The following is a 13,105-nucleotide window of genomic DNA, read 5'->3' as shown; positions in this document are numbered from 1 at the left end:
AGGTTAACTTGCGAGTAAGTGATCTACACTACCACATGTGATTCAACATGATAATACTAGGTCAGGCCAGACAAAAACATGTTGCCCCACTATGGGGTATAGGCAGGAAAGAAAGATAAAATAGGTCCACCCAAACTCAAAAAAGTAATGGTTCACAGCAAATAACATGCAGGTCATCAGTGTATAATGTTAAGGTTTATATTCAATATCTTGGAAGACTAAAACTAAAAACGTAGCCTTTTCACAGCATGGTCATGGGCAAGTTTGGCAGCAACAACACTTATGCAAAAACGCTTTCAATTCTTCTCTCCTTATGTTGATGCAATAGTTATTGTAGATCGACAACTTTTTGAATTAGCAAGAACTGGTTTGGGTGGTGGAGTTCTCAGACAGGTAGGTCTTTGTCTTGGTTGAATACTTCATGGAGCTGAAGGACACTCTCATCCTCTCCACAGTCCTGTTGCTGCGGCAGAGAAGGATGTTCTTGACGTGTTCTCTGAAGTCATCGGACACAAAGTAGTAGATGAACGGGTCTAGGCAGCTGTTGAGGCTCGCCATACAAAGTGTGGTGATGTAGAACCCGTAGGCGTTGTTTTCTGCCCTCGCCCTCAGAAGGGAGTAGTGAGCCACCAGCATCACATTGCTTGGGATGAAAGACACGAGGAACACGACCAGCACCGTGATGATCAGCACCACAGCCTTCCTCCGATTCTTTCCAGCGTTGCCTTCGCCCATTGAGTTTCCAACAGCACGGAGCAGCATGGCGTAAGCTACTATAATCACTACAGATGGAATCAGGAAAGCCACACCCGCCATGGTCATGAAGTAATAGTACGAGTGCTGAATCGACTCAAAGACATTTTTGGGGTCAATCCTGCTGACATCATGGCAGGTGGTGATGCCAAGGTCGTGGATATAGGCTGTCTGTTGGTAGAGGTAGAGTGGGCTGGTGCTGACCCAGATGAAGAGCCAGATGAAGAGAGAGAGAAGAAGAGCCACACGGTTATTGGTCTTCAACTGGGAGAATGGGTGGGCCACTACCCAGTACCTCTGAACACTCAGGCAGGTAATGAACAGAATGGAACAATACATGTTGCCATAGAAGAAACCGATCAAGACTTTGCATAGACCCTCTCCATAAATCCAGTTGTTCCCATTGAAGTGGTAGGCAATCTTCAGGGGGATCCAGATGACGAAGAGCAGATCAGACACAGCCAGGTTGGCCATGTAGATGGTGGCTGGGTGCTTTTTCTTGGTTCTGAAGAGGAAGACCCAGAGAGCCATGATGTTGGCTGGCAGACCAACAGCGAAGACAACGATGTAGATGATGGGGAGGAAGACGGTGGTAAGGCCGCTTCTAAGAGCTCCTGCCGTGGCTGGGTCTACGACCACTTGGTCTGAGTTTTCATCTACCTTTCCAATAAATCCTCTTCCTTCCCCTACAGCTGATATGAAAAAGAGATTCAATGTCACTGAATTTGGAATCACATATAAGCATCTCATCAATATGATTCAAAGTAATGCATTAATTGGTGCTGTTAATCAATTCAATTAACTAATAAATCACACAATTTGCCGTGATTTTTTTTTCTTTTTCTTAAGACTGACATTTGTGATCATGGTCATTTAAAGGTAAAATCTCAGAATTAATTGTTAATCAACACAAAGGAAGTATAACACATAGATTCCTCTTTCCTCCCTGTGAAATACATTCTTCCAATAAAACCATCAAGTCAAAATTGACTGTCAGCTTAAAAGGCATATTTGTTTTATGTGTAGCACGTTAAGTGTAAAAGGATTTTTATTTTGAAACAGGGTTTGAGATGAAGATACGGAAAAGCAGTGAAGAAGAGAGACAGACTTTAGGGGAAGTAAACACTTTGGAGGGAGCTAGCAGGGTCAGGATGTAGGAAGTAAGAACATGTTGTGCAGCCTGTTGTGTTAGTTGGGAGCAGGGGCGGACTGGCCATCGGGAATACCGGGGATATCCCCGGTGGGCCGATGGCCCAATACACCAGCCCATCATAATCATCAACCGGCCCACCGCCATCAGGCCCACTCGCAGCGCATATCAGTATAATATATTTCATAGCTTCTGAAGACAACATTAATCTAGTTTTCTCTAAGACATCCATGAATTGAGAAGCACTATATTATACTCCTACTTACAATCTGTCTTCACACCTATGGTGACTATTTTTCGATTTTTTTTTTTATTTTTTTTTTTTTACGTTACTTCTTAAATGTGTTTTACGGACTTTGATATCTCTATGTTATTAATGAACACCTGAAAATTGGTTCTTACACAGCCGAAGTGTTCTCAGCTGTGCCGATTGAGGTAGGCCTAGAGGATTCTGGGATTCTTACAAGCCCAGCCAGGACACGCAACCGTATTGACGTGTGCAGTCAGCCCTAGCCCTTAACACGGATGAGGCACAGCTTGCTGCTGCCTCTGTCAATCTCTTCCGTCAGTCTGATTTAGTTTTAGGTGTTATTAAATGTCAACTCTAGCCTACATTTTATTTGGAAAACCACTGACTGGTGACAGTGATAAGGTAAGATGTGGCGTTGACCTTGACAAATGTTAGCTTGCTATTCACAGATGAGGTAACGTTCCCTACAGCAAGCCTAGCTAACGGTATGTCTTAAATTGAGACGGTTATGATCTGGTAAAATAAGCAAGCTGTTGTCAACATCGAGATTATCTATTTTAACATGTTAGCCGTAGTCACTTGCTTACAATCGATGAGCAAGCTATCCATGGTGGTAGTTGTAAATAGGGCAATCTTATCATTTCTAATACTGTAACTTGTGTCAAATAAGTTAACCAGCTAGTTTGTTATGCTAAAATCACTGTGTTACACCAACACTTACATTATAAACAATGTTAATATGTTATATAGATTGTTAATATGTTATCTAAAGGTGTTGAATTGGCCAAGTAAAGCTTGCGTTTCACAACACTTATGTTATCTAGATAGATGATTCTGGAATAAAACATGGATAAATGGATACAAAATAAATGAAGGGACATTTATAATGGACAAAAAATTGCGATTAAATATTGTAATAGTTTGACAGCACTAATTTCAAGTATATTTATCTAATACGCTTTGAGTGTACTAACCAATAGGCTTTGTAGTTATACGTATAACCATCTGATCTGATAACCATCTGATCTGATCTGATACTATTCATCTTGCAAACTATACCTACCTTGGAGTGTTACAATAGCCAGTATCATTTAATTCCATGTGTCCATCCAGGCAAATTGGTGGATCCAAATGTTATTAAAAAACAAGCATATATGATGTAATTTCTTTGTAATCAACCAAAATATGGTTAAGTCTATGGGTATTTTTCCCAGTAGGCCACTGACCGATACGTGCGATCCATTGAGTGGGCAATGCGGTGTGTACTGAGTGGGCAGCGCGCTGTGTACTTAGTGGGCCGCGCACCGTGTATTGAGTGGGCCGGTCTGACAGTAACTCCCGGGCCACTTTTTCCCCCCAGTCCGCCCCTGGTTGGGAGTCCAATAAATGCTCAATAAACTTGCAAGCTTGTGAGACTAAGCTCCGTGTCGGGTGTACATTGGGCGCCCCAGATATTTTAACTATTAACCTAAATATGTGCTAACAGAAATAATGACAAAACCCAGGCATCTGCGTTAATTGCATTATTCTTGTAATGCGTTAAATTAAATTCATTAATTCAGGTTGATTGTTAGATTAACAATTCACAAAAATAAATGGTTTGGTAAATAGGAGACATAACATGCGTTTGCTCATTTACAGTTTTGACAAAGGTCTTTAAAAAACTGATAAATTACAAAAAGATATATTGGAGTGACATGGCATGTATTTTTTTGGAACCACTATATAACTAAACTCTGAAAAGATAAACAATGAAATAAAATGCCACTACACATAACTTGCCATCTTACTTGTACTATTAACCACCCCACAACATTTAAACAGATCCCTGCTTAGATTCAATCTTTGAAGCATACAAGTGTAGTTGCTTCTTACAGAATTCTCTAGGAGCTTGAATCTGCTTGGTTCAAACCATTTCAATGAATCTGAAATCTGAATCATCACAAACTTTTAGTTAAGTCTATAAGTGCATACCACAGATATTGGTTTACAAATAAGAGAGTCAGTCAAGGAAAAGGTGTGAAGTCTTGTTACTTCAGTCACTCAGTTCTCAAATGGTTAATTTATTTTTGGTTCAACAAATCGTCTTCTACCACTAAATTGTACACACATAAACATTCTGACATTTATTACCTGCAAATGAATGAAACACAAGTCTTACACATAATCATGCATAAAAACGTTTCATTACATTTCAGAACCTAGACTACTGTTTTGTTATTCAGGCAGGGGTGAACACGTTTCCCAGTATGTATCCATCTGTATCAAACAGTATCAATCTCACACAGAGGCCCAAGCCCCTACAGGAGGCCCTTTGACCCTGTTGCTAAAGCCCACCATTGAATCTCTCTCTTAAAAGGAATGGTGTGTTCCTTCTAGCAGACAAAGCATGCAACGGCTAAGCCCCAAATTACCTCAAGCAATTAGTTGTTCCCTATTGCCCACCAAGAGGACTTTGTTCCCAGAGTGCAGGTTTCATATATCAAAAAGCACAGCAGGAGACAGAGCCTTCAGCTATCCAGTCCACCGCATGTGGAATAATCTTCCTGCATCCATCTGAGATGCAGACCCCCTTTCCATAATCAAATCAAGACTAGAGACATCCTTAAGTCCATCCCATAGTCACGAATAATGCATCGAAAACCTGTCACAAAATTCTGCAATTCTTCCTGCTGGCCATATTGTTGTGTTTAGTAGGAGACGCCTGCTGCCTCTGTCGCTAGCCAGTTGGGTTTCTTGCTACGCTTGCTATCCCAACTAAAATCTGCATGCATCACTTCAGCCAACCATAACTAAACATAAACAAAATCCCCATAAACCCTGCCATCCAGCCTCTCCTTCTATATCATATTGCTAATGCTAATGTTGATACTAAAGTGGCCATAGAACCTTATGTTTCTTCTTCTTATCTATTTATCAAATTGATGTCTACTAACCAAAATGTTCTATCTCTTAGTGTAACCGGCTTGCAAAAGCTGATGGCCATGGAAATTGTTCCTCATTAAGTACATTAACACATATTGGCAACCAAACTCTACCCACACACTGTCTCATTCTTCTCCTCCGAGTCTAGATCTAGCCTAGCTGTGGGATGCTGCTGTAGTCTCTACCACGAATCCACTAGTAGCCTCAGCCTACACCTACCCACCCCCACCACAAGGTCATCCACTTATTCTACCCCATAACATGTAAATACTTGCCCCTAGACACAGTTTTCTGTTCCATAACTCTACTTAACCTTGTAATAGTAAGCTGTATTAGAAATGATGCGAATTGCAAGTGTTATTGAGTAAAGCATGGCATGTGAAATATTAAGGAGAAATGGGGTGATCGCTTTTTCTGTCCCTGAGAATATAGTGTAGTGGAACAGAGTGATACTTCCTGTTCTTCTTGTCTCTGTGACCCTGTTAAATAGACACTGCCTGTGAGAGAATTCATATGATTCTCAGACAGCTTGCTGTTCACTCTGTGTGTTTCTGATCCTTCTGCAGAAGACTAATAAACTTATTCCTAATATCTAATATAAGACTGATCTCGCATTAGACTTCTTATTATCAGACTACCACCACAAAGCTGACGAGCACACTGTATACCCACTAAGCTGTTGTACAACACTTCAATGCTCTCTCCCCATCATATCTATCAATTTTGCATGCATCATGTATATACAAATAACTTCATATTTGAAACTGGTTTGCGCACATAAGCAGACACCAATACATCGCCCTATGAAATGGTGCCATTTGAACAGGAGGATGCAATCACAATCCCATAATTTATACTTTTGGGCGTAAATGGCTAGTGTGGAACAGGCAGGACGGCATAACAGAGCAGTATTGTTGTCATAGCATAGCATAACTTATTCCAATCTGAAACATCCTGACAGACATACTATCCTCACACACATACATGATTTTCTATCGATGTGCATGACTTTACTCATCAAGAGACCCTATTCAGATTAATTTTGCACCTTAGGTTTTCTGACTAAATTTGACTCTTTGGTAACCCCGTATGGTAATCTGATTTAAACCCTACTTCAAAGTGTGGTATTAAGCAATAAGCCCCAAGAGGCCGTGGTTTGCGCTGATTTTAGAACAGGTAAGGGGAGTTGTTAGGCACGACGCGAAACGGAGTGCCTAAAACCCCCTTACCTGTTCTAAAATCAGCGCAAACCACAGACTCGCAGGGCTTATTGCTTTTCTAAAACTGTTACTACAAATATTTGATATGGTTTCATAAATAAAGACAATTACATTTAAGAAACAGACTAGTTTAATAAAAAAAACGTCATTCTTCCGCCACTACAAAATATAGTTCCTACATAAATCGTTGCCACGCAACAGCCAGATGAATCACTTGACACTACCGGCAAAAAAAGGTGTGCTTATTTAACCACCGACTCGCAGGGCTTATTGCTTTTCTAAAACTGTTACTACAAATATCTGCATGCCTGGTCTTTTTTTATCTCTTTCTCCTCCAGTCGGTCAATAGTCTCCCACCACTCGTCAAACGTCATCCCAACCAGCAAATCAAAATTCACTGAAAAATATGCCATTCTCTTTACCTAGGTTGCTTGCTACGTTGTAACTTTGTAACGTCTTTTTTTCTTTTAAATATTCCATGCGCAGTAATATGGAATGTTATGAGGACAACTTTGGCTAAAACCTGTTGTAAAATCCAGCATAACCTATCACAATCAGTTTTAGAATGATTAGTTCAGTTTAGGTGGCAACTATGACTCATAATAGCCACATTGGTGTGATCAGAAGTGGCCAATTAATAACCATGCACAATTTTATGTCCAATGTGTATATTAAGTGATGTGATGTCTCATGCAAATCAATTTCCCACCATTATGCCCTCAATATCCAATATTCCTTCACAATTTATCATAAACTTAAGTCTTACTTATGTTGATTGCATCCACATTTCAAGGGAATCCAACATACTCTGTTCACAAATTCCAAAATGAGTCCCTTAAACCAAAGTTAAAATGTGCAAAACTATGACCATGACTGTGTCCTGACCATGAAGACCCTTGTCTCTGATTTAGTGTTTTATCTCAAATCAATCAATCAATCAATCAATCAATCCATCCATCAATCAATGTCTTACGTCATTGCCTGCCAACGTTCTGTTCAAGGTTTCAAGGGAGTTTATCCTTGCCCCTGTCACCTTTGTGCTTGCTCCAGTGGGGTTCAGGCTCCGGGCTCTGTAAAGCGCTTTGAGACCATCTAGTCGTTTTGAAGGTTGTATAAATACAATTGAATGGTCCATCGAATACAAATTACAGAATACTATTTTGCACTTCGAATACCTCATTTTTCATTTTTCAAATACAAACCTAAAGTGCTCACATAACCAATCAACAGCATATTAGAATTGCCTCAAATTAACCCATCTGATTTGTGAAATTCCACATCAGATGTTAAACACTCATTTGTGTTTGGTCCATAATGATTGTTGTAAATGACCTCTTATGGCTATTCACTGCCTTTAGTGCTGTACTGAATCTTGCATAGTATTCCATCAACTGTAGAGGTATTAAAATAAGCTGAAATGAACCAATCTGATTTGTTCATGCTAAAGCTAAATGTACCTGTTTTAGTCCCAGAGCTGTGTTCTGCTTGAATGTTTAAAAACTCATGACCTTCACCACACACATCTAAAGTAGCTACAGATGCAAGCTTAGAATTCAATTAAATCCAATTAAATTACATTTGATTTATATAGTGCCAAAACATTCAAATGGTCTCAAGGCGCTTTACAGAGCCCAGTGCCTGGACCCCCTTAAAGAGAATTCATAACATGCATACAGAATGAAGCCTGCATTATGTCAGCATGGTTGAGAATCTAAAGTCCTGTGAAATTATGTCATTAATGTAGAAAGACGGACGCAACAGAGGAACACCGAACAGAACGGAACAACAGAGGTGTAGTAGTTGTGCATGATGCCTCAAACGGTGAACTTCAAAATACACAGAAATATTTGCGTATTGATAATAACGCCATCAGCATGTCAAAAGTGTGTATGTTACAGCACCACCGTATGGAAAATGGAAAATAGTGCTTCTGATGTCTACAAATCTGGCAAAAATCTGTATTTAATTATTTATTTATTTTTAATATATGGATTGTCTATACAATCACAACATAAGAATATGTATGGACTCAGAAATGATTGCCCCATGCCCTTATATTTATCTTTACATTTACATTCAAATTTCTATGACATTCTACCCTTTTTGGAGTTTCTTTTGATTATTTTACTGACACACTCCATATTTTTAAAGTAGAAATTGTACTTTTAGTGAAGTAATTTTAACTGTTATTTCACACTCTATTTTTAATTAATTGTACTCAATTTTTTATTTGTGTGACTTGTAATTGGTATTAATATGTCTCTCCAGTGTCCACATAGAGATCGGACTGAGATCAGATCGCTGTGTCCAGCTCACATCACAATCTCCTCTAATTTGTAGGGGTCCAAAACAAAGAAAGCCATCCATGAAGCTGCATTATTATGTTTGATTGCTTTTCAAAACATGGCTGGTTTGGAACAGTCAAACACTGTTATGACGCCTATTTCTGGCCACGTAGTTGTTGTATGTGGATTAACAATGCAATTCCATCTACACTTCACACCTCTGGAGGTGGTTTGGCTGATCGGATCACAATCCGTCCACAATGCGTCTGGAATGCTTTACACCTGTACTTTCATGTGGTCAAGCACTTTCAGATTGCAATCCAATCACCCAAAACACATTTTAATGCCAGGTAAAAAAAAAAAGACACTAAATGACACCATCCTCCTGGGTCCTGAGTGCTGATTGGAAGGCAGATCCAGTGTGGGACTATGTTGTCTATATTTCAGGTTGACTAAGGGTTCACGTCCAGCAGAGAACCGTACTAGTCAACGCAGGATACAGGTAGCACTGGAATCCCTATTAATTCTCCTCTTCAATACACTGAGTAACCTATTGCCCTGGCAATAAACCATTGTGTTGTATTGTGAATGTTACGTACTTTGGTTCCCAGTAGTATAGGCATGACAACTCTGCAGACTGTTGCTTCTATGCAGTGCTTCTGCCTGTCTTCTAGTAGCCCTATATGTTACAATTTAGTTTCACTCTATTATACTGTCTTACACATACACAACTGTTCACTTACATTCCATATAAAGCATAATCGTGGCTGTTCCCTAACATACGAGTTACAAAACGTGCACCAACAAGATTACAATGCTACTACCGTAGCCAGTGGTTGGATTCTGCCTGGGATTCGGATTTCGTCACAAAACAGGAAAGTCTGGTTTTTCAGTCCCATGACCGTGGCGAAACTTGTCTGCGTGGTTGGCATGAGAGCAATGTTGAGGTGTGGCTTAGCCTACTTCTGACGAACTGTTTATAGCTGTGCAGCCGAGGTGAGCCGCTATGTAATGAAAGGTTATCATTCGACTCATTCACCTCACCTACAGTTTTTATTTTGTATCTTTTGGGCGTCATGGAAGTGCCCATGCCCTCCATTAGTAGTCTAACCTACAACCCAAGGTTGATGTGAACTGATGGGGCTGAAAGGTCACGCTCGTACAAAACTTAAGCTACGATAGTCTACAATGACACAGAACCGATGATGCATTGCAAAATACAATAAAATATTTCTGGACATAAAACTATTTGAAATTATTAGCCTACCTTTTCCCGTAGCAGTCGCAACAGCAACACCCAAAGCACAACAGAAAAACAACAACAACAGGTTGTCGAGTCTTGAGGTAGCCATTGTACTATGAAAGAGGAATCTTCTTCCGTCCTCAGGTGATCACTGTGTGCAAACATTCACTGCCTCTCACAGAAACCGTGACACACCCTGTATTATGGGCAGTCGCATACGGGATCACATTACCTGTTCTGTGTGGTTTCGTTCAGTTTGCCGTTTTCTGGAAATGTCCCAGCTGTAGTTACTACTGTAGTGGTTACTTTATTGTTATATATATTTGGTTTCTTTTAAAAATTCTTCGCTACATTTATATATTTATTATATCTGTAATTCGTTTACAATTTCAATTTGTACTGGGCTTAGGAGACACTCCAAAAATGTATGTAATTTTAAAAAGATTGAGCGTGGATATGAATTAAATATGTGTATATTACTTCCCCCCCCCCCCCATTGTCGTCCATTGGCAGATTGTTCATTAGGCCAATCGGGCAACATTTCACCAAAGGGGGAATAGGCCGCAAGGTGAAGCACGAAAAGTCCTTTAGAAAACGAATCCCGTTCCACTCACTGGCATCTACACAATCTTTAGCTTATAAAAAAGAACGAGTCGTGGTTTGTTACCAAAAAAAAGTTCGTCGCTGATTTTCCAGTCGATTGTCTATATGGCTTTGTTTTATGCAGAACTAGAGACTTCAGAGCGTAATAAGATTTTTGTCGGGAGCCGTGCCACGGTTCGACACGTGATCATGCTACACCAATGACAAGGCTGCATTTGTCAACAGAATGGAAAAATGGCGGCTCCCGTGTGGTTAGAAACATCGTTAAAGATAGAGGAAAACATCCGAACATCCTCAAAAGTGGGCTAAATTATTTCTAATTAGTGCTGTATAGAAAGCCGCGTCCAAGAATAACAATGAGGCAAATATACGATAATGTTATTTTTATGTTAAGTCATTTACATCAAGTTTGACATACATGGGAATACCCACCGAAGAAATCAAGGCAAAGACTGTAGGGGAGAGCGGGGTAATGTGAGACATCGGGTAATGTGAGACACCCCCTGTATCTAGGCTAAGGAACACATTTTTGGTCAAATGACAATTATGTTTTCAAGCCATTCCCATTCCCCCCTTGCCATGAAGGAGAGGTTGGTGCTGGTGCTGTGGAAAGTATGTTTTTGCACAAAAATGTGTTTTTTGCATGTAAAAGTAAATTTTCTTGATGTGAACTAAATCAACTGTTGTGTCAAAGCAAATTGATTCAGGTAGAAAAACTTATATCATACATGTTGATGAACTTCCAACATATAAAACCATGTGATTGATGTTGGTGAAGATTAGCCTGAAATGCTTAGAGATGTTGTTTTTTCTAAAAAAGTGGCTGCGGGGTAAAGTGAGACATATGCTGTGGGGTAAAGTGAGACACTGTTTAGAGAGATCTAACCCTGGCAAAACACTCCCCATCTACCAGATTGCAGGACTTGTGAATGAGGCCTTTTTGTCAGCAGTGACACAACGGAATATCTCTTCTGGATTCAAGTCCACTGGGATATTCCCATATAACCAAGCTTTTTTCCCTGAGGAAGTGTTTGCACCATCTCTGGTGTCAGACCGGCCAAATCCTGAGCTGAACTCCACTGGTCCATCCACTTCAGATGACTGTAACCTTCGCGTCGGGGTGCCGTTCGCCCTGTCGGGGCTTATTTTCACGATAATGACCGGCGTTCCATACATTATCCCTTACAAAATGAGTACGAGGCTGATATTCTAATCCAGCTGGGTCTCTGGGTCCTATGTTCTGAGTCCCAGGCTGTTCTAGCTGGTTCTGATTATGATCCTATGCCTGTGTTCTAATCTAACTGGTCATTTTATCTGTCATTTGAATGTAAACAAAAACATTTTTAATTATATTATGTTGTACATGATTTTGTTCGGAGTTACTTTCAAGTGTTATGTTAAAATGCTTAATTGACCAATCCCCTTGATTCTGTTACTAGTCCGATATAGGTTTTGGAATGTGTAGTTGTCAAGCTAGCTGTCAGGATTCTTACTGTTACAACATGTGTTGTTATGGTAGTTTTAAAGTGGAAAAAGTAAGTGGATCACTTTACCCCGTTGATTTCTCTGGTCTGTCTCACTTTACCCCTAAGCTGGGGTAAAGTGAGACACAAGACCACTTTTTTTTAAAACAATCATATTTTCAATGCCCTTTGTCTTGAAGACATTCTGATGATTTCAATTGCTAGGAAACATCCTGAATAAATGGGATATGTGTACATTTTACTGATACATCAATTAAGCTCGCCTAGAGGAGAGCAAATGTAAAAAATGTCTCACATTACCCCACTCTCCCTACTTCCTACGTCAGCTGAGGTGATCTTAATTATGAGAAATCATAGGCTTAGATGATACACAAACAATTCCATGCAACATTGTAAGAACTCATGAGCATTTCTTAGAAATCACAAAGAAATGATGACATCGTCTGACAGATGAACAAAGACAAGAATTATGACTCTGGATGTCACTTCCACCAGCTCCAAAGGTGATCCTTGAGCTGGTTCACTGCCCCTGCAAAAACTATGTTTGCCTGCGAGTTTAACTAACTTTGACACTATGGATTTAAGAAAATGGGCAAAAACTTAAGGTGGCAACAACCACACACACACTCCACATACAAACACACACACCCCACATACAGTAGGCTACACACACATTTCACTCCACATCGACACATAGCCTACACACGCACACACACACTCACAGGTGAGATTTCATTCACAACAATAAACCCTCATTCCCCTATAACATTACAGCTCCACTCCCAGATTCTCTCTCTCCCACACACACACACACTTACAGAAATACAATAATCATCCCAACTTTCAACTTTAGAAATCCAGCGAGGGGGTTGACTTTTCCTCATTGATCTGGAGCACTCACACCTAATTGTAAGCCCTGTCAGACCCTCGTTTGTAATTGTGATTAACATTAAATAAGGGTTAAATACATTATATCAATAAGACACAGCACAAAATACAGTAGTAATAAGGATGATAAGTGCAACGGCCCAGTGGTTGAGAAACACTGCACTAGGACATCAAGTCTGAAATGCCATCAGCGGTTGCACAGTGAAGAAAAGCCACTTAAATGCTTGAATTCTGAAGTGTGAAGTTTGCCCTTCTCAAATGCATATGTTGATACTCATGCCATGTGGAAAAACTTCTAAACAAG

At 40.0% G+C, this 13,105-nt stretch overlaps 1 protein-coding gene across 1 annotated transcript; it reads right to left on the bottom strand.

Annotated features, from left to right (window-relative positions):
- Window positions 1–354: 354 nt before the first annotated feature.
- Window positions 355–9,935, bottom strand: LOC308372190 (proteinase-activated receptor 2-like; the record flags this gene model as incomplete). Its single annotated transcript, XM_080847318.1, has 2 exons — window positions 355–1,445; window positions 9,851–9,935. The coding sequence occupies 2 exons, from the start codon at window positions 9,933–9,935 to the stop codon at window positions 355–357; spliced, it is 1,176 nt and encodes a 391-aa protein (XP_080703444.1).
- Between the last annotated feature and the right edge of the window lie 3,170 nt (window positions 9,936–13,105).

This window comes from Sprattus sprattus, assembly GCF_963457725.1.
Source record: "Sprattus sprattus genome assembly, chromosome: 11".
In the NCBI taxonomy this organism is placed as follows: Eukaryota; Metazoa; Chordata; class Actinopteri; order Clupeiformes; family Clupeidae; genus Sprattus; species Sprattus sprattus.
The sequence above is the reverse complement of the archived record's forward strand: the minus strand, read 5'-3'. Positions and strand labels throughout refer to the sequence as shown.